The sequence below is a fragment of the Arvicola amphibius genome, chromosome 7, assembly GCF_903992535.2.
Source record: "Arvicola amphibius chromosome 7, mArvAmp1.2, whole genome shotgun sequence".
Classification (NCBI taxonomy): domain Eukaryota; kingdom Metazoa; phylum Chordata; class Mammalia; order Rodentia; family Cricetidae; genus Arvicola; species Arvicola amphibius.
In genome coordinates this window covers 2556725-2583930 of record NC_052053.1, presented here as the reverse complement: position 1 = coordinate 2583930, position 27206 = coordinate 2556725, and the positions used below count along the sequence as shown (strand labels likewise).

At 39.7% G+C, this 27206-nt stretch overlaps 1 protein-coding gene across 1 annotated transcript; it reads right to left on the bottom strand.

Annotated features, from left to right (window-relative positions):
- Positions 1-11962: 11962 nt before the first annotated feature.
- Positions 11963-24102, bottom strand: Zswim2 (zinc finger SWIM-type containing 2). The gene is made up of 9 exons (XM_038338272.1): positions 23938-24102; positions 22739-22815; positions 21008-21048; positions 19710-19920; positions 17968-18219; positions 16188-16272; positions 14664-14773; positions 13635-13788; positions 11963-12760 (listed from the first exon to the last, which is right to left on the bottom strand). The coding sequence occupies exons 1-9, from the start codon at positions 24100-24102 to the stop codon at positions 11963-11965; spliced, it is 1893 nt and encodes a 630-aa protein (XP_038194200.1).
- Positions 24103-27206: the final 3104 nt, after the last annotated feature.

Genomic DNA, 27206 nt, shown 5'->3' with positions numbered 1-27206 from the left:
CTAAAATCTGTTTTTAATACTCTTTGGCCATAACCCCAATTCAAATTCAGTCATTTGGAGACTATTACACCTGATTAAAAATACAAACATTTCTTGTGACTGCTGAAAAATTACCAGACTGTGGAGATACAGGAAATGAATGCTCCATGTAACTGGGCAGGGAAGGAATGGCCATTTTCCTGATATTCAAAGCAACTCCAGAGTGTGAGTTCCATTTGTTCGTGTTGATGATTTTAGGAGAGGTTTGAGGAAAACATCCTGGGTCTCGAGGGGGAGCCCAGACAGGCTCCCTTGTCAGCTTTAGGCGTTTATCACCGTCCTTCCCCCAGTGGGAACTCGGGAGCTGTTTTCAGTTGTGTGTCTTCAGCTCTGCTACAAGCAGAAGCTCTTTGATCAATCAACCTGTCCTGGTCTACCTAGAAATTGTCGCAAGGACACATTGTGCAGCAGCTCTCTCTCTCCTTTTGGTGGAATGAAATGGTTCTTCTTCTCACCCCCACCAATTCAATGTATGAGCCGCAGAGGAGATTCAAACCACCTAAACAAGTTTAAGGAAACTGAAATAGACACCCCAATTTTGTAAAATTGTAGATAGTTATACAATGAAAGTCAACAGCCCCCAAACCCCGGAGACAGTAGCTTACTTCAGGCAGTTTTTCCCGTAATCCCGTCTGAAATATCTTACCTGATGGAACTCACTCTGCTTTCTGAATTTAGCCCAAAGAACTCAAAGACCTTTCCCTATGTTTCTTGTATATTGCTCCTTTCCATGTGTCTGGCTAACACGAGGCTTGCTATTGGGGGTAGAGTGGCAAGGCTCACATTTAGAAGGAGCTTTTTCTTGTTCTCACACAGAACTAGATCATGAACAGCACGGAATGACTTGGAGAAGGTTATGGAGTTAGTGCTCTGTGGAAGTGCCTTTGACTCGGACTCGCATTAGGAGGATTAATGACATCTTTCTCAGTGTACATTTTGTTAGCCAAATCAAACAGATGTGCAGTTATTAAAAACTATATAGCCCTAGTGTTTCATGTTGGAACAATGAGTTCTGCATGTAACATTTTCTTTTGCGTGCTGTTTTTTGAATCCACAATATATTGGTAAATTATGTGTATTGGAATGAAGTTAGGAACTATAGGTTAGGAGGTACTGTACCTCCTTAACACTTTGAGTGTGTCTCCTCATCTTTAGAAAGTTTTGTGTCTCCACTGGGCGAGGAAAGTCACATATAAACATATGAGTATGTCGCCCAAGAATGCCGGTGACTTCACTCATTCTTGTCTAAGGGAAACGAGATGATGTTTCCTAAGGGCTTTTGTAGAACTTTAGTTTCACAAAGTAACTTAAAAAGATACTGCATGTGCTGTTTTTGATTGGGAATTTTAGGCAATTTATCTTTTCTAATCAGAAGAATGTGACTTCTCATTTGTGAACAGTTCGCAATTTCCTGTTAAAAAGCTAAAGCCATCTACTTTTTCTTAACCCAAGTGATAAGCCAACACTATTCACTACTTTCTTAAATTTTTAAATTGAAAGCCAATGCAGACTTTTGCATACATAAACTAGAGAATTTTGATTACAAATTGCTGACATTTGTGGACCCTTTGTACATAGTTTGGATATATCTCGAAGGCAAAGCTATCAATTAACCGATAGATTCATTTACTAAAGCACTGCTGTATGCAATTTTGAATATGTATGACCTTGACACTTTATAAGATCCATTTTTATGAATTTCTGCAGTTGAATAGGGATCGTGCCCTTTTATAGTTCACAGTATGCCATGAAGATCACAAATGCTAAGGAATAATAGCTCTTCTTTACTTTGGCAATTACTGTCAGGCCAGTTTCTACGTGTTTGGATCCTCTGCTATCCATACATATAGGGTTTTAGAGATTTGGGGCTCAAATATTGTCCTTCCAAACTCCCCAGAAAGTTGAAGCTCAAAACTACATGTTAATTTCTATTGCTTGAGTTACTCATTGGTGTGTGCTGACATCACAGAGAGACCTGGCTTGCTTTCCACTTCAGATCTAGAGTTGACGTCCTGCCTCTTGTTCTCAGGTGTTTCTATTTTTTTCTTCTTTGTATTCTTTTATTAGCAAAATCTCATGTTTTGGTGTATTTATTGATGTTGCTGTATTTCTTGAACAGTCTGAAGATTTGTAAAATGTTACAAACAGTTCTTTAAGGATAATAAAATCAACCTAAACATATACTTGTTGCAGTCTTTAATTTCAAGTAACAGGCAAAAGCTTGCTTTCTCGTTATTATTATTTAATCCAGTAAACAATCATTACTTTTTATTAATTATGTCCCACGTTAAATTAATCCCATGTATATACTAAACTTGATAACTATTTTTTAGTTTTCCATTGACTGGAATTTGTTAATCTCATAGGTATTTTTAAAGTTATAATTTATTTTAAACTTTAAGTGAAAAAATAATATAAAGCCCCCATACCTCTTTTCAAAATACTCTTTAAGCTTTTGACCTAAGACTAAGTGACAACTCAAAGGGTTTTCCCACTCAGCTGTCCAAAGTCCTTGCTTAGCCAGTTGAACAATATCTAGACTCAGGCAGGAAACAGTTGGGGGCTTTAGAATAGTTTTGAGAATTATCCTGGCTGTCATGTTTTTAGACCTCCCCAGTAGCATCATGTGATCAAACATACTTTTAGACAGGTCTCCTGGGTGTTGGACTCTGAACTCATCCGGCATACCGTACTGCAGACACACTGAGTCCACTGGCACTGTCTGGAACCTTCCACCGGGAATCTTGCAAACTCCAGCAGGGTTGTGGTTGCCTCTGACCAGGGTATGGGTGCCTGAAGGCTATTGGCTTCTAGGAAATGATGTGGCAATGTCATGACAGGAAGTATAGCTGCCAAAGCAATGAGATTCTTGAGCTTATCAAGAACTCTGATCTCAGAAATAAAAATAATATGGGGAGAATGACGGGAAAGCTAAAGAGCTGCAGAAAAAGAGGTTGGGTAGGATAGGGACAGTTTAACAATATGGCAAGTGATTCTCCTCGCATACTTAACAGCGGGAACAGATAACCAGGACTCTGCTCCTCCCACCACGTGTTGGAAAACATGAAACTAGGCCTCCGTGCTGCCTTATCTTGGCTCCATAATTAACATCTTTCCTCTGTACCTTTAATAAGAGATTCCTTTGTCAGGATGAATGACAATGTAGCTTGCTTCCAAGAGTATGCTCTCACACCAAGGGAAGGGTAGACGAAACTGCTTTACTATATGAGATTTGGATTTGCCTTTCCAGCAAACATGAAGATTCTTTCTTTCCTTGATATTTTTATCTTTACTGAATTCAGAGTCTTTTTTTTTTAATGTTTCCGTTTTTATTTGATGATTACAAATGTAAAAAGTCTTACACCAATCCAATGTAAGAGATTCTTACACCAGTTAGAATGAGACCATTTCTAATGGAATTCAGTTCTTAAAGACATCTTTATAACTTAATGAAAGAAAAGCAGTCAAGAACTCAGTAACAATTTACAGTGTTAAATGTAAAGTATTTTGGTAAAATTACATACTATTAATATACTTGCACAGTAAAGTTCTGTGGTGGGGGGGAATAACTTTCCTTTCTGAAATAGCTATGGCCAAAGATCACATTTTTTACTCCCTGTGACACTTGTCAAAATATCACAATGACACATCTCTGCACTTTGCTAGCTATAACTAATGAACACCTCAGCATTTCTGTCCCCAGGATGAAGTATATGCTGTCAGGTCTTTCTTAGTTAAAGCCTGCATTCTCTAGTCTTTATGGCTAAACTAGATGTATTGCTAAATAATATTCTGTAATTTTGTAGCGATAGCCTAATTTTCTGATGAGTTGGCTCTTTTTCTTTTCTTCAGGTTGGCAGTGGTTTTCATAATTCATGTGCTCACTGTTTCTAATCCTTGGAGACCTTATTAAAATACTAGACTAGCTACAGACAGTGATTCAAAACAAACCAGGTAATACAGCCCCACAGGTCCCTAAGCTTGTTAGACTTCATTCGATAGAAAAAAAACTTTCAAAACCACAACACTGAAGAGGACATTGTGGCTACTAGGAAAGGTGAAACAGTTTCCCAATGCTTTTAATTTCATATCTCCATCTTTTAGCTCACAAAATGTATCTCTGTCATATACAAAAAGTACTTGTTAAAAAGTTCTACTCATGCTTATCTCCGTTAATTACCAGTTTGTATTAGTGTATTTCAAAACCTTAATTTCTAACTCAGATAATCTCTGAAATATTTTTATCCATTAAATGGAAAAGAATTAATTATTAACATGCACGTCTACAAATTTTCTTGGTGCTCATTTTTTCCCTTTAGCATTTATTTCTAATTTTAAAATGTTTTAATTCATGAATAATTTATTAAATATTTTATTCTTTAAATGTTTTATATACTTATACAATGTATTTTGAACTTTTTAATAAATAATATTTATTTGAATAATGACTGTTAAGATCAGTGGTGAGCAGATGAGGTTTGCAACTCAAGACTTTCTATTTTCCAGGGAGCACTTACAGTTAGAATAACAACGAAAGAGCAGGAAAAACAATTACTTGCCTGGTCAGATACTTTTGCTTTGCATGTTGATAAAAGTGGCAAATTAATTTTTAATAGAATTCTAAAAATCAGTTTTATACTAATGCTTACTAATACACATACTTATTTTCTAAACCCTCATTTCTCAAAAAGTATTCCCGCCTGTGGCCCATTATTTTCCTTTACAATCAAAGAACAAGTTCTAAATTATTTACAACAAAACTGTACTTGTCCCTCTTCTTATTGAGACATACCTATCTCATCCTGCTTTCTTTTAGAAGTCAAGATGAAATTTCATACTATCAAAATTAATTTTAGTGAAACAATTTCAATGTAAATCAGATAATTTCTCTAACTCATCTGTCCAGGACATACTTCCCAATACGTTTCTAAAGGAAGGAAAGCCGGCATGATAATTACATATGCCCCACTGGACAGGATGGTCTAGGTTTTTTATATTTACTGATAATAACTGATAATTTGCTTACGTATGTCTGCTAAGATCGCAGAATCCCTATGGACGAGAATTGTACTTTCATACCCTTAATTTCCCATAATATTTTTGTGATATACTTAGTAAATATTGATTAATGGGTACATGATAATGGATTTCTTCAATGGAAGCATCTAAAGTGTTTGGAGAAGTAGGGAGAGTGGTGTCAGCAAGATAGTAGAAAAAGAGCCCCTGTTGCCTGGAGAGACGGTCTACGGGGTAGCAGAGCTTGCTGCACAGCTGAGGATCTGAGTTTGAATCTCAACACTAATGAAAAAAGCTAGAGGCATGTTCCTGCAACCCCTGGGCTATAGTGGGACACAGAAATAGGAGGCACTCACTGGCTGCCAGCCTACACCCAGGTTTAGTAAGAAATCCTATTTCAAATGAGTAAGACAGAAAATCATATAACAGGACACCCAATGTACCCCTTTGGCTTCTCTGTGTGTGTACCCACTGACATACATTTGTCCTATGCCACACACACATACATATGCCAGACATACATCTGTGCTATGCCCCCCCCCACACGCACACGTGCTCGGGCATACGGAACACATGTGCATATCACACCCACACTCAGTTGCCTTGCTTGCATTTATAATAGCAATAATTTAGTGCCTCTCCACAAACTAGAGTCTTTATAGCAGCTTTGGGATTAGGTGTGAGGCTGCAAAACACTGACTATTAAGGGTCCAAACTTTAGAGTTTATTTGGTGTCTCTTTTACTCCGCCTATTCTCTCTCTCTCTCTCTCTCTCTCTCTCTCTCTCTCTCTCTCTCTCTCTCTCTCTCTCCTACATCTTGATTTGAAGCCAACAGGAAGCAGTGTATGAGCCTCACTGAGTAAAGTTTGAGAAAAAGAGATCTCAAGGACCACCCCCACAGTTACACACTTCCTCCAGCAAGGCCACACCTATTCCAACAAAGCCACATCTCCTAATAGTGCTACTCCTTTTGTGGGCCATTTTCTTTCAAGCTACCACATACAGCCTCTACATTTGTGACTCAGGGATTCCAGGTAGACGCTCTTCTTGCCCAGGTTTTGCTTCTTCAGGTTCTTTCTCAACTGAAGAGTTTATCTATCCAAGACCCTCTAACAATGGTGAGCCCATATTGTGGCAGGAGTACTGTGGTCAGGGCTTAACAGTATTACTCTTCTAACTGCCAAATCTAGTTTACAGGTGAAAAGGTGAAGAAAGATAAGCAAAATATCAACATTTTAAGTAGATACTGTGTTAAGAGTTCTCTAGAAGACCAGAATTCAAAGAATGGACATATTAAATGGGAACTTATTAAATTGGCTTATCCAGTATGATTGCAGTGCTCCAACCACGGCTGCCTTATATTGGAGAAGCTGAGACTCTGTTACTCAGTATAGCTGGGTGCCTTAGAAGCCCCAATCTGGCACCAAAGGCCTGGAGGTCTCTTGTGGAGACTCTAGTCTTCATTCTACAGTGTAGTCTGTTTTAATTGGGTTTCTATTACCATGGTAGAACATTCTGACCAAAAGCAACTGAGAGAAAAGAGGAAAGAGAGTAAAACCTCCTTTCTGTCATTTTCCCCAAAGTACTAAAATCTCAAGTGAGACTTTCAGACACTTATGTCTCTCATACATATGAAAAAAAAATGTTTCCTTAAGCACTAAGCTTTATAAATTGAAGGGGAGAAGACGAGGCTGTATAAAATTAGGACAACAGGAGGGTATCCCACACCTCTAGATTTCTTCACCAGGAATGTTGGAACATCAACCATCACACCTGTTAGCTGTGACGTCATACACTTGCAAACATTGCCAAGTCTCAGCTTGAAGAAATCAGATACTCCCTCTCAGGTGAACTACTTTTCTCCTCCAAGCTGTGATCTTCATTCTTGAGTTCTGTTTTTACCCTGCTTCCACGTCCCCACCAGCCTTTCTTTCTTCACACCCATTCAGTTCAGCTTTGCACACATCAGCTCACTTATGCTGTCCTCACTGAAATCAGCTTGTATACCCCCATCACAGTCCACCATGCAGGGAAGTCAGTGCACAACTCAAGGCAGGGGCCTAGAGGCAGGAACTGAAGCAGACATCACAGAGCAGGGCTACTTACTAGCTCATGTCTCATGGCTTTCTCAATCTGATTTTGGTATCAAGGGTCACCAAAGAGGGTGGCACTGTCAATGGTGAGCTGACCCATCCATTATCAGTGATCAAGAAAATGCAACATTGGCTTACCCGCAGGCTAATTTGGTGGGGGCTATTTTCTCGATTGAAGTTCTCTTTTTCCCAAATGACTTTATCTTGTGTCAAGTTGAAATAAAACCAGTGAGCACATAGTCCGAAGAAGTAGAGGAATTAGCAGCAGCAGCATAGCTGAACTAGTCAGCAAGAGCAAATGCCTTGCCATATCAACTAAAGCAATGAAGACAATTCCCCATAGCCAAGTCCACAGGCCAGCCCAATGTACCAGGTCATCACTGAGACTAACTTCTCAGGTGAGACTAAGTTGTTTCAAATTGACTATAGGAAGATAAGGCCTGCAAAGCTGAGAGATGAGCCAACCTGCAGTCTGCCTGAGGGCCTAGCAACAGGTGCTGTCAGAGGTCCTGAGGGTGCATAGCTAATGAGGGGTGACCACGCAATGTCAGCAGATTGGACCGCAGCCTGGGTGCTGGCAGGAGGATATATAAAGTTTTTCCCATTAGTGAATCAAAGAGTCTGCTCTTTGTCTATTCCCTGACTCCAGGTGTCCATGTCGTGCCTTCTCACCCCTTCTACTGAGGAAACCATTAGAACCCAACTAATGATGATTTTAATTGATGATTAAAATTAACCGTCACAGATAAAATCAGACCCTTTTCCTCTGTTGGTGTTACTGCTAAGCACAGAGCTTGCCCACCAAATTCTACTTAAAGAATTGGTTTTGGAAACGGGTAATGGGAGAGGTCTGAGGAAGCAGCTGGGACTCCAGGGCTTACGAGCTGGGTCGAGCTGGGTCTCTTTCAGAGTGCTGACAATGAGAAGCCTGTCTCTAGCAAATGGACCATGGGCATTTTTGACATTAGGTAGATGACCTGGAATTGAAACTCTGATTGGTGAGTCACGGAAAACAAGCTGCTGATTGGACCTGGTATTCATTCATTGGTGGGAGTTACACAGGAAATCTATGGCATGGAGAATGGATGGGCATTATTATGCTCACAGCTACCCTGAAAAGCAATTAATGAAATGCTATAGGTGGCTGAACACCAGATGTGAAAGCAGAGGACTTTCCTGATGACTCCATAAACACTCCTGTGTGTCAGAAAGGCAGAACGAGCAGAGGGCACAGCCTTCGTGCTGTGGTCGAGTTCCAGCAAAGGTTGTATGTTCAACCAGTACAGGCAGGCTATGCCAGGCTCACGGGATGGTTAGGAAAAATGGAGGACCCATGCAAATGAACAGAGACCATCTTAATGATCTCCCTTTAAGTTTTGCAGCCCTGACCCTCTCTGAAAATGCAAAAGCAGACACTCTTCTTGTTTGAATGCAAAGTTTTCTCTGTAAGGCTTCATGTGTTCCCTTAGGAACATGCCCAAAGGGTGTTTAACTAGAGATAACTCATAATTAACCCAGTTGAGGATGTGGTGACTGGTCCCCACATGACCTAATATCCTCAAGAAGAAATAATCCTACTATTGTGGGTTGTTTTGTGTTGGAAGAGAATATATGGGTCTGAATTAAGAGATTATATTAGATTGATTTCTGTTCCTATGATAAACATCATTACCAAAAGCAACTTGGAGAGGAAAAGGTTTATGTGACTTACACTTTCCTGTTATAGGATTGTTAAGTGGGTTGGTTTTATTTGCAATATATCACGATATGGACTTGACACAGCCAGTGTTGGCCATTAGCAGTATCAAAAGATAACTGCTTGAGCGAAGAGCGCCGAGCCCCGTGGCATCCTCCAGTTTTGGACCACTGACCTTCCTTTAGCTTACAGCTGAGTTGACTGTAAGGAGCAGAAACCCTGCGCCTGGTTTCTGAGTGTGTCAGCTGAGCAGGAAGGTTAATATGAGAGTGGATGGCATCTAGTCACTAGGTGTGGCCTTGGCGGTGGTAGAGATGAAGGTATTAGAGAAGGTGTGGCCTTCACTAATACATCATCCACAAGTCTCATTACACACCACCCTCTCTATTCTTCCAGGACCCAGCCATCCTGGTAGGAAAATCACTGTCTCTGAGACTGCACTATGCTTAGTAGGGGCTTTTCTCCCTTGTCATAAGCAAGAAGAAACTCTGTCTGAAGTTTGTCTAACAAAGTAACAACAAAATTTGCTAACTTCTCTTTGGGTTGCCAAAATTCATACTCTACACTGTGATTAATGCTTGCGCTTGTCATGGTATTAGATCAGGTGTAAATTTGTATGTAGTGTGCTCTTGCAATAGTAAAACCCAATTTCATAATGAAAACCTTCACAAGCAAGTTTGATTGGCGGAGGACTGGTACCATTTTCTTTTTCTCGCAGAGCTCATTTACAGCGTCATTTCTCTTGGCTAGCATCTGAATGTCGTTTTGGTCTTTCATAACTCATACACGGTTTTGCTTTCGAAAACATTTTATCCTTAGGGACGATTTTGAAATACTTTTTGGAAAATCAATACCATTTGGCTATCTGAAAATTTACTTTGGCATTTCCTTATGTCTCAAGCAATTAGTTTGGTAAATTCGGAGTTTGCTCACAAGTGTATCCTACTATTTATTTAAATATCTGAAACAAGCCACGTTTTCACTCAGTTTGAAAATGCAGCTCATGTTCAAATCCATTGTCGCTGCATTTTTGCAATGACTTCCTCTTTTTGACTAGTCTCAAGTTAATTAATACTTGTTAAAAATCAAAGCCTCCTACACTCTTTCCCCCCTCTTCCATTAGGGTTTCCTGACCTGTGAGGGAGGGACCTAATGGAGACCTTAGTTAAGACTCTCTCTGCAACTGCATCCGTTCCGTCTGCTGCTGCAGGAAGCCTCTGATGACTGGACAAGGCACAAACAAATGAGCATAGCAGAATATCATTAGGAATCATTCATTGAGTTTTTTTCAGCTGTGTTTGGTTCTATTCTAGGTCTCTGGGATATCCAGCCTTTGGTTCCTTGCCATCCAGGCAGTGTAGGGCATGGACTCCCTCTTTTGCCACGGACCTCACGTTAAACCAGCTGTTATTTGGCCGTCCCACAAGTTTTGCACTACCTATCACTCCAGCACATCTTGCAGGCAGGAGCATCTTTGACTCGTCTGCTTGGTGTTAGAACTCCTCTCCTCTTATTGGGTTGCCTTGCCTGGCCTCGAAATGAGGACTTTTGCTTTGTCTTATTTTGTTGTGTTCTCTTTGCTTCCTGCCTTTTTCTGAAGAGGAAAGGAAGGGGGAGTGGATCTGAGGGAGAGGGGAGCTGTGGACAGGGAGCTGGGAGGAGTGGAGGGAGGGGCAACTGTGGTTAGGATGGATTGAATGAGAGAAGAATCTATTTTCAATGTAAAAAAAATAAATGCCATTTTCTTTTTCTGAGTGCAAAATAAATTATTCTAATTCATAATTTTTAATGGAAGCATAGTTGTTCGTTTAAAATATTAAATAATTGTCATTTTCAAAAAACATCCACCCTTTTAGAACTGCTTCACAAAACTGTGTGCTCTATTATCATCATGACAAAAATGTGCAAGGTAACCTCCTATAGTACAGGTAATAAAAATCAATGATATCACGATGTTTGAAAAGTACTATTTGAGGGCTTTAAAGGTTGATCAGTGAGTTAAAGCACTTGCTGGGAGCTCCATGACTTAAGTTAGATCCCTGAGACTCCCATGCTGGGAGGAAGGAACTAACCCCACACGTTCTCCCCTGACCTCCGCACGTGCAGCATTGCATGTGTGTGTTCACACACGTATGCACACAAAAAAGAGTGTTGTCTGAGAGGCTGGGGAGATGGCTCATTCAACAGAGCGCTGGCCACATAAGTATTAGAACCCACGCCTGGGCCTCAGCACCTATGCAAAGAAAAGCAGGCTGCAGTGTTTGTAACGCCTGCCCGATAAATACAGAACTGGAATCCCCAGGGCTCAGTGGGCAGCCGAGTGTAGCCGAATCCGTGAGCTCAAGCCCCAGTGAGAGACCCTGACTAAAATGATAATATAATAAAAGAGTAGTAAAAGATAAGATGATGAAAGAGTCACTGTCTACTGAGTTGTCCAGATGTTACCCTCCCTCGAACTGTAGAGTTTCTATCAAATATTTGAAAACCCAACAAGTCATGCAATATAAAAATAAACTAAGCATCCAAAAGCTATATTTTTCAGAAGCAATGATTTTTAAAAAAAATCTCATGTTTAGAAAAGAAATTAAAAAATATATATTTCCTAAAAGTAAAATGGCAAAAACCACTATGAATGTGCCATAGTTTATTTCATTATGTTTCATTCATGTCTAATAAAACTCCTTTAAGGAAACAATAAAAAAAATCACTACTAGGATTTTTGTATAGGCTCGAGGTGATTGTTTGTGAAAGAAAAATGAGATATCTATGTAGTTCCCCAGAAGCAACCATGCATGCAATGTTATCCTCTGGCCTTTTTTGAGCAGTGACTCAAAGCAGGGAAAAATCTGTTTCTTTAAAATAAGGTATGAATACTCTATTGCTCATTCACAATTCATAACATCATGAGTATTTTCATTGAAACACGTATGGCTTAGTCTTCCATGCAGGGTGACCTTTGTAAACACAGTAAGGGGTTCAGAGACAAGCAGGCAAAAATGACAATAGAGTATTTTATATACATCTGTCAAGAGTGTACATGAATTCATATGTTCTACAAGTAAGATATTTTATGTATTAAATATTCAAAAGTTTCTGATGTAATAAAAATGCTTTTTTTCATAATTGAATTCCTTCCATTATTAAAGACAGAGCAGCACTTTGTGTTTGCAAAGGGGGGTGAGCGGGACGTCTGGGTGGGCGACAACATTTCTGTCTGAGTTTCCCCGTGGAATTGTTATGTCTTTTAGACAAGCTCAGTTTTGCTGTGCCCCAGTTGACAGGAAGATTTAAGTCCTCTGTAGGTAAGGCACTTGATCTTATTTTAGGAACGAGAGATTTCTTTGAATTATAGCTCACATGTTCACAGCTTTTCTTTGTTTTTGGACTCTGACCAGGGTGGTATTTTTCATCGATTTCTTGGCTTTTCCTTCCAGTGAGACAAATAATATTCTTATGAGCAAGGGAGGGAAGAAATGTTTGAGATGGTATTTGCCTGAATGACGCAGTGGCTGGATCTTGTGGATATGTGGGGAAGGGCTGACTAACTCTATATCCATAGACTAATTTTCTTGACTCTGAGTTTTCTAATTTGACTGAGCATAGGTCGTCCATTGTTATATTCTGAAAGTCGTCTGATGGATTTTGAAGTGTAGTCAATGTTTTAGAATTACACCGAGGAACACTAGGTAAAATTCCAGTTCTATTTTGTTGTAAAACTAACCCAGTACCAGGAATAAAGAGTTTTGGTTCTTGCTGTTTTGGCAAGCTGGCGATGTCTTTGTTTGATGCCAGCTGATGTGTTTGTCCATCCAAGGTGGTGCTTTTCCAGATCAGAGGGTTGTAAATGACTTGTCTGTCAATAGGGCACGCGTTGCACTTGTGAAATAACCAACTGTCAATACACTTCCTGTGAAACTTGAGACAAAAAGGTTGTAGGTTAATCAGAGCTACAGCAGCACTACTTATATGAGAATTTTCTGGCTAATTGTATATTGAGAGTATTGAGCAGAGAGGAAGGGAATTCTAACATATCAAGTTTTATAGAAATATTTCGAAGAAGTTCATTTGTAAATACAATGTCTACACTGACCGATTTCCATTTCCCACAGTAAAATGCTAAGCCCGTTGAATATATCACCTTCATAACTTGGTTAGAAACTCACTGTTCAAGGTATTGTTTTCATGCTAATTACTTCTAATGATAGAAAACATTTAAAAATTAAAAGATTATAACCAACTAGAATTGAAAACAAGTCTAACAATCATGAGATGCAAAATAACACACATTTTTGGTTATTAAAAACACTATCAGACAGTTTAAATGTGACTTTAAAGCTCAAAATGTTTATTTAAGCAATGTTATTTTAGAAAAAAAATATGATAAGTACAGCTGACAAATGAAATTGGACTTTGATTCTAGTGAGTCTTTATAAATAATTTTCAATTAAGGAATTTTTATTTCATCTAAAGAGCTGTAAAAACACATGACACAAATCTAGGATTCTGTAGATTTTTTTATGTCATATGTAACAAAAGTACATAAAAGGATGCAGTTAAAATGCCATGTATCCTAACTAGACAGTGTGTAAGGAAGCAAGTCCTCCCCGGTGGGAACTTGTTGCAAGAGGCAAGCTACACTCTCTGAGACATCTTGTCCGCATGTGCTATTCAAGTGAGCGAGTGTCTGCACAGAACACAACCGGAAAACAAAAGGGGAGACTTCTACTGCCACCTCATTCATGGGAAATGGCCCTTGAGGAAAAGTCAAAGAGAAGGACATGGCTTTTACCTTGTGAGAACACGGCAGCAGTCTTGTGTACTGGCCAAGACAAAATGACTTCAAGCAGAGTCGACACTGGTACCCTGGAGCAAGCAGCTTGCTGTTCTTTGTAATCATCAGGAGAGGCAGTGTCTTTACGACATGTTTTGGTGTGCAAAACTGGCTAAGTAAATAAAGATGAACAGAGAGACCTGAGTGCCCATGTGTGATGATCGATGAGAATGTGATCAAAAGCATAATTTTTCTGCATATGCAATACAACGGAACCCCAGGTTCTCTTGAGTCACAGATAATAGGTCTGCTCTACAGATCTTGAGAGAGCCGACTTCATAAGGAACACATTTAATTTAGCCACATCAAATAGAAATACCAATGAGAGTTTTGTTTATACCTTAAAGTCAATAAAAGGACAAAAATCTGAGGGTCATAAGCTGAAATTACTTCACTTTGAGAAAATAGTTACACATACGTTTAGAAAACACAAACTGATTTGCGTGTATACTGGTGAAGTACATCAACGGTCATCCCAAATACTCAAGGGTATTGATGTCAATTGGTAGATGGCATGTGATAAAATATATGCTAACCCCAATATTTTTAGAGTAACAGCGCAACTTTAAAAGTGCATAATGGTAGGTATTCAGTGCCAGTAACAAGTGGTAAAGACAAAATGGTCTTTAAAAACAAAAGCTCAGGTCAAGGAGCTATTCTGAATGACATTCACATAGCGGACAGAAAAGTTAATGCTTTCCGTTCTACAGATATATGACCATAATGGTAGAAAACCATTCCTGCTTTAAAGATGAGAGAATGATGTTTGTATCCCCAAAGCTGGCTGACAGCGTGTGTTCGGCCAGGACTAGATTCGAGCAGGCTGACTCAAGACCCTTGTTCTTCCACAAGGATGTGAAGTGTTACTTGGAATACATATACAATTACTAAACAAATAAGAAACCAAGGAACATATATAACCAATTCAAATGAAAAATTATTCCAAGGTCCTGTAACACAGGAAGTGTGAATTTTGCTGACTCTCACCCTTGCGTCTCTTGAGGATATGCTGTATTCGCTTCTCCTTCATTTTTAATATCTAAATATTTTACAACATCTGACCTTTTATCTGCTGATCTCCATCTTTGATTTCTCTTCTGAAATGGGTGTGAAAATAGGTCATAAAAATGTTTTCTGATTAAGTAATAAAGGTTGCATATAGATAATACAATATTGTAAAATGCTCATTATAATAATATCTACTTTATCACAAAAATTATAGATTACTAGTAGATCTCATGTCCTACCACAAGGTTGCTAGAATGACTTCCTTCTTTTCAACACTAAGGGGTTAACCAACAGAACACTAAGCTACATGTGGTACTTTGAATTCAGTAATTTATTTTTAATTTAAAAGAGTTCCTTACTGTATGTGTATGAGTGCTTTGCCTACGTGTATATCTATTTTCCACACGTGTGCCTGGTGCCTACGGAGGACAGAGGAGGACACTGGGTCCCTGGGAACTGGGGTTCTGGGAGTGTTCTGAGTGTTCTGGGTCCTCCAGAAGAGCAACAAGTATCTACATTAGCCACTGAAAATCTCTCTTTCCTCGTCTTTATAAGTTCTGAGGTCGGATTTCCTAAACTGTCCAGACTGCTTTCGAATTTGCAATCCTCAGCCTTCTGAGTAGCTGGAATTATAGACGTGTACCACCATGCTCAAAGTCACTACCTCTCTTCCTCCCATCTTCCTCCTTTTGTTTAGTGTTCTCTCTGTCTTCACCATCCCTCTTCCTCCCCCCTCTCTGTGTGTGTGTGTGTGTGTGTACATGCAATGCCGCTTACATTGAAGACAAACATGAAATTACAGGAAGAGATCCTTTTTGTCCATGTAGGTACCAGGGATTAAACTTGGATCCCTAGGCTTGACAGCAAACACCTTTACCACTGAGCTATCTTGCTAGCTTGTGCAGTTCTTCTTAATGTAAAATATAGTATTTATAATCATAGGTGTTTTATTTTCACGACAACAAAAAGGTAGCATTATTCATCATGTGTGTGTGTGTGTGTGTGTGTGTGTGTGTGTGTGTGTAACATGTATACATTTATTGCTAGGTTTCACTAAGTAGCTCAGACTAGCCTCAGACATGTGACTGTCCTGCCTTAGCCTCCCAAGGGCTGAGATGACAGGTCTGTGCTACCACACCTGGCTTCAGGAGATACTTTTAAAAGGATGCCTAAAAGTTCTGTGGATTATTACTAAGGCCATGATTTTTTGTTTCTTTGTTTGCTTTTTGTTTTTCAAGACAGAGTTTCTCTGTAGTTTTGGAGCCTGTCCTGGAGCTAGCTCTTGTAGACCAGGCTGGGCTCGAACTCAGAGAGATCCACCTGCCTCTGCCTCCCCAGTGCTGGGATTAAAGGCATGCACAATCGCTGCCTGGCTCTAAAACTAATTTTTAAATCAAAAGTCAATTAGTTCATTCCAAAGTGTTAACTGCTTTTCATGTTCTTGGGTTTACTGATCCATACAGCATGAGGAATGCCACGTTCAGTTAAAGGCAGGCACCTTACCTCACGGAATGCAAAGGTGTGGGCAAGATGACAGCAGCTGTCAAAGCATTCCTGGCATAAGTGGTACTCCACACACTCGGTGCACCTGAGACACAACACGCGAAAACACAAGGAAGAAAAGTCCAGTCACTGCCATGGTGTTGACTCATCTTCCCATGCATGCCCCACACATGGCAAAGCCCACTCTGGTCACACTATGGATTAGTTTCCTATTGTTTCTGTAGAATTTCCTATAAATTTGTTATCTTAAATAATGACATTAATTGTCAGACACTTCTGTAGAACGGAAGCTTGAGGAGTCTCAAAAGGATAAAAATCAGGTGTTGGCCTGGCTGTGCCACTTTTCGAGGCTTCAGAGGGACATCTGTTTCCTGGGCTGTACCACGTTCTAAAGGCGGCTTCCACGTCCTAGCTTGTGGTCCTTCCTCCGTCTTTCCGGTAATTAACAGCACTCTCTGCCTTTGCTCCATAACCGTGTTTCCATGTCGCTTCCCCTGCTCTCCTCAACTTTCAGGAGCCCTTGTGATTCTACTGGGCTTATCAAGGTTGGAGTCATCTTAGTTAGAGGTCCATTAATAAAAAACCTAACCCTCTTGCAACCTTACTCCCTTCGACAGGTGACCAGACATTCAGGTCTGCTGTAAATCTGTGGGTACACTGGGAGACACTCAGGGGTAAACCTGTGGACACACTGGGAGACACTCGGGGTAAACCTGTGGACACACTGGGAGACTGCTACTATTTGGTCTTCTCCATGTCCTTTCCACATGCTTTCCTAGACCAGAGTTTAGGCCCCAGCAACTTCTTTCTCTAGTGGTCCCTGGGACCGCAGCCCACAGACACGTGGTTTGTCACATGTCCATGCAAGCCTGCTTTCCAGCTGTCTCCTGAAGGGTAGAGTTACACTTGGCAGGGCTCTTGGATCCTAGAATCATACTCTTTTTCCTCCCCACAGAATGATAAATGTATGAGGTCTCAACAAAAGCTACTAATATAATTTGAAAATATAACTTTTTACAGAATCCCGTTTTCAAGCTTATGCTATTAATAATTTTTATTAGAAATTTTACCACATAAAATTTTCATTTATTTGCTACAAAATTCACAAAATAAAGATTGTGAGCATGAGCCAAACAGGCTTACTTTTAAATTCAAATTTTCTAACGTTTAGAAGGATATTTCCTTGCAAAATAAGAAAAATATGCACTCAGACTTTGCAGAAGATGCAAGTGTTTCTTATTTCTTATTACTATTCATATGTGTAGATCTTAGTAATGAACATCACAAACCAGCAATGCTGTAATTCTCTTGACTCATCAGAGTAGGCTAGGATAAAAACCTAAGTAACTCTGCAGTTAACATACTTGTGATGTTTTGTGAAATAACCTGAAAGGGGAACCAGCTGAACCAGCCGCAACCCGACACCCTAACAAGGAAGCTGCACCTTGTATAGAGCAGAACTAGCTTTGGGGGCTGAGTGGAATGTTTGATACTTGAAGGCAAGAGTGGAAGACGGAGCCACAAACGTCGCAGATGCGGCTTTTATTTGTGATGGAAGAATGAGAAACTGGGAGTTGTTAGCCAAATCCATAGGCAAGCCATGAGAAGATGCTTCTTCTCGGCCAACCCATAGGAGAATGTAAAGCCAAGGCTCTGACAGAAGCGAGGGAACTAAAATGAAATCCCAAACAAGCTGTCGTTGCTATTCGCTGTTGCGGAAGAGGGCAGCTTAGCACCAGACACCCTAAGGCTCAGAGTTACAGCGCAGCCTGAGACTTACTTGTAGCACCTGCCCTCGATCGGCAGCTGTTTACAGTTGTTGCAGGGAATTCCGAGGTGTTTGTCTAGTCGTTCTTTCTCAGAGGTCGTCATAAGTTTGTTAGAGTTTTTGAATTCCTCCAAGATGACTTTTAATGGTGCAAACCCTTCCCTGCACAGAGGGCATTTTAACATGGAGCTGTTCGACCCCGTATCTTGATAACTGGCTAAGATCTTCATGCATTTTATGTGAGCATTATTGCCGCAGCCAAATCTATCAGAAATAAAATTCAAATTTATCGCTCATTGTATGTATTTGTTAGACATGTTTATTTTGATTAAAAATCTCCCTGAGACCACCTTTATTCCTTATAAACATGCACTTTGAACTGATTTCTAGATATAGCTGGATTACAGATAAACAAAAATATCATTTCCCATCTTGATCAAAATTCCAAATATAACTTTTTCCCCACTTAAAGGAAATGGTAAGAAGATTTACATCATAAAATTATCTTTCATTCATAAGGTCAGAATGAGTATAGTTTTAACACAAAGGAAAGTTAACAGGACAATTCTTTAACTAGAGGGTGGACTCCTACCCTCCTTTTCTCTCTTTTGTTTTTTGTTTTTTTGTTTTTTTTTTTTTTGAGAACTCATGTAGCATCTTAAACACTTTAGCAGTCCCTGCTGGGAGAAGTTATAGTTATATTGAGGAAGTAGTTAGTACATTTTCAGTACTCAGTGGAAGCAACCACATGGAAACACGCAAAACAGGAGTCAACTATTTGTCAAGTGTAGAAAAGAAAAATGAATGAAACGAATTCCAGGAGCAAATGGTTGTTTCGATTTTTTAAAGTCCAACTCATGAGGGCGGTGGAGACTAGCTTGAAGGAGATTCTCTTGGCCAGGACTTTTACTAAGTAAAAATTGAACAATTTAAGTTACAAGATAGAATTTCTTAAAAATTGAAAAGAGCGTTTATAACTTCAAAGTAAAATAATCTTTATATCCAGAAAATATTGTTGCGGCCGTAACATTTCCTCCCTCTGCAAAGAAAACACAAGAGCTGGTAAGAGACCAAATAAAGGCACTGGGTGCCCTGTGATCTGAGTTTACACCGATCGATCACTGGAACACGCAGGGTGGTAGAGAAAATAAACCTCCACAGGTTGACCTCTGACCTACATACATGCTAAGGCATGTACACCCCTACCTTCCCAAATCAATCAGTTAATCAATCAATAATAAATAAATAAACCTTGAAGTGCTTAAAAAGCAAACCGAAAACCTTCCCATTCTTCATTACTTACAGCAGAGGGCTGAATACCTGTGGAGTAATACTTCTAATTTTTAACCCTTACAACGTGCCCTAGACATATTTAAACAGGGCATCTCATAAGACGCATATGAGGGAACAAAAGAACACAGAGAAAACAGGAATTAGACAGAGAGGAAGCTCTTATTTTGTCTGTCAAGGAATCTCGTAAAGTAACTTCATAAGAATATTAGAATACAGGGCTGGAGAGACGGCTCAGAGGTTAAGAGCACTGGCTGTTCTTCCAGAGAGGTCCTGAGTTCAATTCCCGGAACCCACATGGTGGCTCACAACCATCTGTAATGAGATCTGGTGTTGTCTTCTGGCCAGTAGGCATGCATGCAAATAGAACACTGTATACATAATAAATGAATAAAAATGTTTTAGAAAAAGAACATTAGACTAGAATTTCCCTAAGACTTGGGGATCCAGCGTTAAACCGTCACCTGCAGAAGGTGACAGGGAGTCTTGTCTCCAGCAGCACCTCCTGACAAATGGGGCAGACGTCCTCTGCACTAATGTCCTTCTGTCTGAGGCAGCCGTCTTCTTCCACACACGTGTTCTCATCCCTTGCTCCACGCTTGGGGGTTTGAACCTGGTGGATCCCCCGTAGCAAGTCATTTATTTCTCCTTCCGTAAGACCCGGCTGGAAAGCAGCTAGCAAGAAATACCAAAGCCTTAGAGTTTGGTGGCAAGAAAGGAAACGTGAAGACGTAATAGCAGGGTGCGTTATAATGTTCTTTTAAATACCAGGATAGTACTAGTTGGATTATACAGTGACCGCTTCTTCATCTTCTATTTAGAAAAAGAATCGTTAGAAAAGAGTAATTTATAAAAACAATTCGATTGCCCCTCCTACACTTGCTACTAAAAATACTGCAGGACGTGTTATCACAGGCTTGAGACGTGATAATGCTAACCCTGCTTTTGGCACCGTGGTGACATTTTGGTCTTTTCATGTGCCTGTAAATAAATCCCTCATCAGCACGCAACGGTATTAAAATAAGAGCTGGAGATATGACTCATTGATTAAGAGGACGTAGTGCACTTGCAGAGGGCAAAGAATTCAGACCCCAGAATCCTTGCCATTGCTGCTCCGGGGATTCCAGTACCCTCCTCTGGTGTAGTAAACACCCCACATGGGGCAGACACACAGAGACACAACACATACACATTTAAATAAATTAAAACAGACAGTAATAAGAATGCATAAAGGGAGGAAGGAGCATGCGAATAGGTACGCACGGCTGTGTTTGTTAAGGGAGCGGATAACAGAGGGGTGGATTCATTGTCCCTATTTTCCTGTCTTTGTTCTGTAGCCATAGAGGAGTGCTTTGCTCATCAGGTTCATGTCAGACTTGGGCAGTGTCCTGCAGGACAGCCTCCTAGACACCTCCTAGACACCTACTAGATGCCTACTAGATGCCTACTAGACACCTACTAGATGCCTACTAGACACCTACTAGATGCCTACTAGACACCTACTAGATGCCTAGAATCTCTGCAGTTCTCATCCTTGTATTTTATTAAGAATCTGAGTTTGAATGTAATATATAAACCTTCATTTTTGATTAGGAAGAAACTGTTTCAACTTCTTGAAGTGTAAAAACTTTGGGGAGAGACACTCACCAGATTCTTTAGGTAAATAAGCATTTGAGTTTAGAATATGTTTAAATAAAAAAGTTCTTATTTTTGTTAATTTTAAATTAGTAAAGCATTAGAAAATAAAAAGCCAGAAACTTACATTCATGATTCCTTGGAAGCTTGAATTTTTTCAGCAACACCCTAATATTCATGAAAAGAAAAAATTAAAACATTTATTTCTATATAATCTCAAGACAAATTGTTTAACATGTAGACTGTAAAAAGGGTTATCTGATTTGCAATGCAAAAATGTTGTGAATAAACTTAATTTTATGTCAATCAGAGTTGTGTTTTAAAATGAGTTAATGTTCAAATTGACAAAGGAATTACGTCTGTGCTAAAGAGTTTGGTCAGAGGGAGAAGGTGCTTATCTCTCAAGACATGGTCCTTCAAAGGGTGGTAATGAAGTCCAGGTAGTCACAATGCTTTCTCTGACTTCGTTGAGAGCACCAAGGGATTGGTTTTCATATGTCTACCATTTTAGTTCACAGTAGAAAACTTTCAACTCTCACTAACTAAAACTGTGACCTTTCAAGAGGGGGAAAACATACATTTTTTAAAAAATACATCAAGTGTGCTTCATTAATTACAATAATATTATATACACTATATACTTGGATAATATTTGCATTCAGTTTATGGTTAAAATATTATATGAAATGAGTTATGGTATAAAATCAGAAAAGAATGACCATACTACCCTGCCTTGTCATAAAATAATATTGGAGACACCTATTTTAAGCGTTATAGTGACACTGTACATTTGAAAGTACAACATCTTTATTTTTCAGATACAGCCAATAACCTATGTTAGTAGAAGTTCAATGGATGAGTCCCAAACCTGGTAAGAAAAGGCATTAGAAAGCAAGACACACCGTTGCTGATGGGTAATAAATGCTAAGAATATATCTACTGGGACTGTGGAGATGGCTCCATGATTAGGGCACTCATTCTCACGGAAGACCTGGGTTCAATTCTCCCCATCCACGAGAAGGTTTACAACTATCTGTAACTTCAGTTTCAAGGGATCCAACACCCTCTTCTCACCTCTGTGGGCACCAGGCACACACATGGTGCATATACATAATACATCCAGCCAGGCCAGTCTCTCTCTTTCTCTCTCTCTCTCTCTCTCTCTCTCTCTCTCTCTCTCTCTCTCTCTCTCTCTCTCTCTCTCTCTCTCTCTCTCTCTCTCTCTCTCACACACACACACACACACACACACACTAAAATTTAAAACAAAAAAATAATTTTAAAAGGGTGTCTTTATTGATTTGTTGGTGTGACTATAGGAAGGCAAAGCAAACTTAAGCAGGCTCTCCTAATTGGTAAGATTGTCCTCCACGTGTGGAAGATAATTACCCAACACATAGGTTTTCCTAACACCACAGAAGCTTCAGGTTTGAGAGGTAACCTTCAATTAGAGTCCTCATCTTTATCCCAAAATGTTTATATTAAAGGTGAAAGTTGTCTGAAATCTGACATCCTGAAAACAACACTATTTTCATGATAATGTATTTCAGAAGACAGGAAGTTGTTGAAGAAAGTAATGTCTCAAGTGTAACGATAGATTTGATCATTGGATTTTACATTTGTGCACATAATATGTATCAACACTTTTCTACATGATATTATTAAGTGTTTCTCTATTGAGTTACTCATTTTTCAGACTAAAATGATTCTTGGAATACTGAGAAACACATTGGTAAATTATGGCTATTTTAACTGTTAATCTTCCTAGTACCAAACATCTTTATTCTTGCTGCATTCAAACCATGGACAATGGTAAGGCGTGTTTCCTTGTGGAAGACTGTTGCTAACTGTCACTCACCAACAAATATGCTTACACAGTTCCCCCTTCTTCAGAAACGTGGGGCAGTTACATTCATGAGGGTTTCCTAGCAAAACCTTTAAAGGAAAAGTAAGAAAAAATTTAAAAACATGTTAATTTTTAGAGTTATGGCAAAACTAAGCTGATAAAAGTAATTAAATTAAAAGCATTTAAAAAATTAATTTAGTTTAGTGATTCTAAACTGAATCTGTGATTGGCTAGGACTGTTTGAGAAATATTCTTTCTTCACAATCTAGGCTGGCTTTCCACTTCTGTATTCTTTACCTTTGCAAACAACTGGCACTATGAATTAACACCTTTTTTTTAAAAAAAAAGATCTTCTGTACTTAGGTGAAATTAAATATAAAATTAAAAGCATTCACCCCAAACTATTATTTTTTTAAGGGACAAAGCTAAAGGCATTTGCCTTTTGTAAGACGGTTTGTTCATCTGAAGTTTTTTTTTTTTGGGGGGGGGGTTATCTGAACTTTCCTTTCATGAAAGAGGATTAGATATATTCAAGACTATATAGTCTATGGCTGTTTGTTAAACACAATAAATTGTGTAATCGGCAAAGTAAAAGAGCATGCTTTGAACAAAGTACAGAGTGACCAACTGTATCCAGTACTCAGCTATGAGGCAATAAATTTACATTTCTAATGCACCTGGCAAGTGTTCTCCTCCTGACAGACGAAGCCATGAAAGTAGGAAGCATCTCTTTCAGCAAAATGAAATGGGATTCTTATTCACTCACACAGTTTTCAAAGTATCATTTAAACTATCCTCTAATGAGTTGCTACAGTTTTAAAAACAAGTAAAAAGAAAACGATCTCAGCTAGAAACTATTCTAGAGAACCTGATTTTAATGGGTTTTCATTTGACTTACAGGGCTGGTGACCACTAACAAGGCGTCCAGGAATACACATCCCATAAACCAAATATTCATATCACCTTCTCCTTTATTTGTTTTTAATACTAAAGTTCAAAGTCCATCTTACAGGAGTTGGACTCAGTTCGAGTTTCTAACTACCAAGAATCTTTTCTGATAGATACTATTTCCTTTTGTAACTTGCATAAAGTCTGGGGAGCCCTTGAGGGGGTGAGTCCTCCGGTGAGGCCCATGTGTGTGCAGGGTTATGAAGTGGGCTTCCCTCCTCCCCACCCCCAAGACCCAGGGAAGGTGGGGGTACGGTCGTTACTCGGAAATTCCCCTTTTCTGGCTCCTCCTCCCTCAGTAGAAAGCCGGTGGGGCCGATCTGCCGCAGGAGATAGATACTGCTACTCAGCGCCTGGTCTTGCTGCCAGCTGAGGCTACCATTCAAGTGTCTTCGTTTTTCCGAGGCTTTACAGCCTCCGCGAAGCATCCTGGGCGGCCCAGGCGCCACTGAGCTAGGCTTTCTGGGGCGCCTCGGGTCTCTATGGCAACAGCGTGCAGCGCAGTTGCCGTGGTGACGGTAGCTCTGTTCTAGTTGCCCCAGTGTGCCTTGCTATAGTTGGGCCTGGAGAGATTCCAGAAGTCCACTCTCGGACTTTCAAAGCCGGGGCCACAGGCACATGTGCAAACCCAATCAAAATCATTGGCTCACAGGCAGAACTGGTGAGAGCCGTACGTTAGGGCAGTCGCAGCCCAGTTACAGTGTTCGCTCTGCGTATTTCTCATCCATAATACAATAAACAAAAATGAACAACAGCAACAACAAAAAACTCAGCATGATGGTTGTTCGGAATTCCACCAGCGTTTTCCAGAGGCTCACAACAGCATTCACTGAGTAAGTGGCTGAGGGAAGATGGAGAAAGTAGGGGTAGCTTTATGCAGTTCAGATGGGTGTGGTGTGTGTGTGTGTGTGTCTGTCTGTGTGTGGGTGTGTGTGTGTGGTGTAGTGTGCTGTGTCTGCTTAAAGCTAGGAGAAATTTAAGCTGCACACTGGGGTTGAATATTTGATATGTTGTCACAGTGTCCACGGCCTCTGAGCTTACAAAGCTCTATTTTTAAGGAGTTAGATTTTTTTAGCTATGAAAAGTTCACAAATTATTTGAAAATCCAAAAATTATTTCTAAACTTTATTTCTGTCTTTTAAATTGAGAACTATCCTAAAGTATTAGTCAACAGTTTGAATCGTGGTTACTGAACGGGAAGCCACATTGCTGGATTCTCTCGAGGACACTGAAAGCAAGAGAGATCTCTATGTGGTGGTTGGGTTACAGGAATAAGAAGGGCATCGATCCTATCTTCTCAGGGGAGGAAACCACCCCTAGATCAGGTCAAGAACCTGAAAAGAAAATGGCAAAATTCCCACCCCAGTGTAAAGATGGTGGTTAGGGCAGCTTGACAGGAGGCAAACCATGCACATAAACACCATGGGACCTCACGTCCAAGGTTTGAACTGACTGGATTTTGTTTTGCTTTCTTATAAAGTAGTGAAGAACTGACAGCTACATTACCAATCTTCCAACAAGAGCATCAGTCAAACATGTAAGCAAAGAAAAACACCATGTAGTAAGAAAACCCCTTCAGAGCTTTTCAAGAGATCAAGATAAATTGTAAATTTATTTTATATAATAGTATTTATAATTTAAAAACTCGGAATTAATGGATGTCAATTCCTATTTTCTATGTAACCGAATGAGTCGGGCTTCATCTTGAAGATACTTTATGGAGTCATTCTTCAGCCACCATGCTCCGTGTGCCTGGGGTGTGTGTGCACACAGTTATTTAAGGAGTTAGAAATCAAACATCAATAAATATTTAAGCTATTGCATTTTATTTAGAATATTTTCTTCCTATGTGATAAATAGCATTTTCAAAAGATCACATACTTAAACTATAAATTATATAAATTGACTACAGTTCCTTAATTCCATAGGAAAAGTAACACTATTCATGTTCTCACGGGAGTTAAAAAGGGAAAGTACAGATTGCCAAACAGAACTGTAGTCTAGATGGATGACATTTGTTTTTATAGCTGACAGTTAAAACTTTAAAAACAGATTAGAGTCCCCTGATGTCCCATATGCTGTCTTCATCTTTTGAAATTTTGATGACAGGAGTAAATGGTTTTGCAAATGCTTCAACTTGGAGAATTAAAATGTATCCTTGAATTTATATTATCCTCCATGTTATATGCCAAGGCATGTTTCTCCCAGGAAAACGGTTGGAGCTTCATGAACTGATAAATTTGTTTAATAAGTGAGCTATTAATGCAGCTAACAGTAGAGGACGGGTGCTAGTATATACTGTATCTGCAACCTGAGATGTGGAAGAGCTACACTTGCGTGTTAGCATAGAAGGAAGAAGAGGGGGAGTTGGTTTCTAATCTCAATATGGATGTATTTAGTTAGACCACGAGTGATGAACATTGGGATAGACTGGTGATGACTGAGCGTTCCTGGGGCTGGTGTGTGTGTGTGCGTGCGTGCGTGTGTGTGTGTGTGTGTGTGTGTGTGTGTGTGTGTGTGTGTGTGTGTGTAATACTTCAGGAGCAGAGCCAGGAAGGCATACTCTACAAGAAATCTTCAGTTGTTTTTTGTTTGTTTGTTTGTTGTTGTTGTTGTTTTGTCTAATACATAGGAATATCCTGAGGTGTTGAAAGAAGAAAGATACATGAATATAATGCTTGCTTGGCTTCTGTCCTGTCTGGTTTTGTGTAAACTTGATGCAAGCTGGAGTCTTCTGAAAGGAGGGAACCTCAATCATGGAAAAAAAATGATTCAGCTGAAGGGCATTTTCTTAATTAGTGATTGATGGAGGAGGGCCCAGCCCATGGTGGTCCTGTGTTCCAGAAGAAAGCAAACTGAACTAACCATGGAGAGCAAGCCAGTAAGCAGCATCCTTCCATGGCCTCTGCATCAGCTCCTGCCTCCAGGTTCCTGCCCTGTTTGAGTTCCTGTCCCAACTGACTTTGATGCTGAGGAGTGCTGTGGAAGTGTGAACCAAATAACCCTTTTTTCTCCGTGCTTTGGTCATGGCATATCACTACAGTAACAATAATCCTGACTAGGCCAGCTTAGAATAACTAAAGGCATACAGAGACTATAAGAGTTTATGTTTTCCTCTAGTAAATGTGTACAAAAGAAAAAAGAAGATACAGAATTCATTAAGCTCAAGACAGAAGAAACAGAAGCAAGGGCTCCAGTAGAAGGTGCCAACATAGTATCTCAAGCAAAATATAATTGTTTCAGTTACAGTGTGATTGTGTAAATGTAGTGGACACCAGCAGGGAACACTCACTGCAGAAGTGACCAGTAAGAATCTAGAAGACATTTATGAATTTAAGACCCTCAGCTTTTGTGATTAGACTCAAATTTATGCACACTTCAGCTTCTTCATGCCCTTTCTACCTTCTTAAGGAAAATAGAGAGCAGAGTATGTGAAAGTCTGTTTTAACTGTCAGCTTTGCACAATCTAGAATCACCAGAATGAGAGGGCCAGTAAGGAATTTTCTGGATAAAGTTGGCCTGCGGATAACGC

Bases quoted from the DNA above. Each gene is read 5' to 3' on its own strand.
- Zswim2 (XM_038338272.1), bottom strand. From the start codon at position 24,102: ATGCTTCGCGGAGGCTGTAAAGCCTCGGAAAAACGAAGACACTTGAAT. The intron at 19,921-21,007 runs GTAAGTTTCTGG...ATTTCTTGCTAG, and splicing joins GCTTCCAAGGAATCATGAAT to CTGCTTTCCAGCCGGGTCTT. The intron at 12,761-13,634 runs GTAAAAGCCATG...TTTTGTCTCAAG, and splicing joins TGCTGCCGTGTTCTCACAAG to TTTCACAGGAAGTGTATTGA.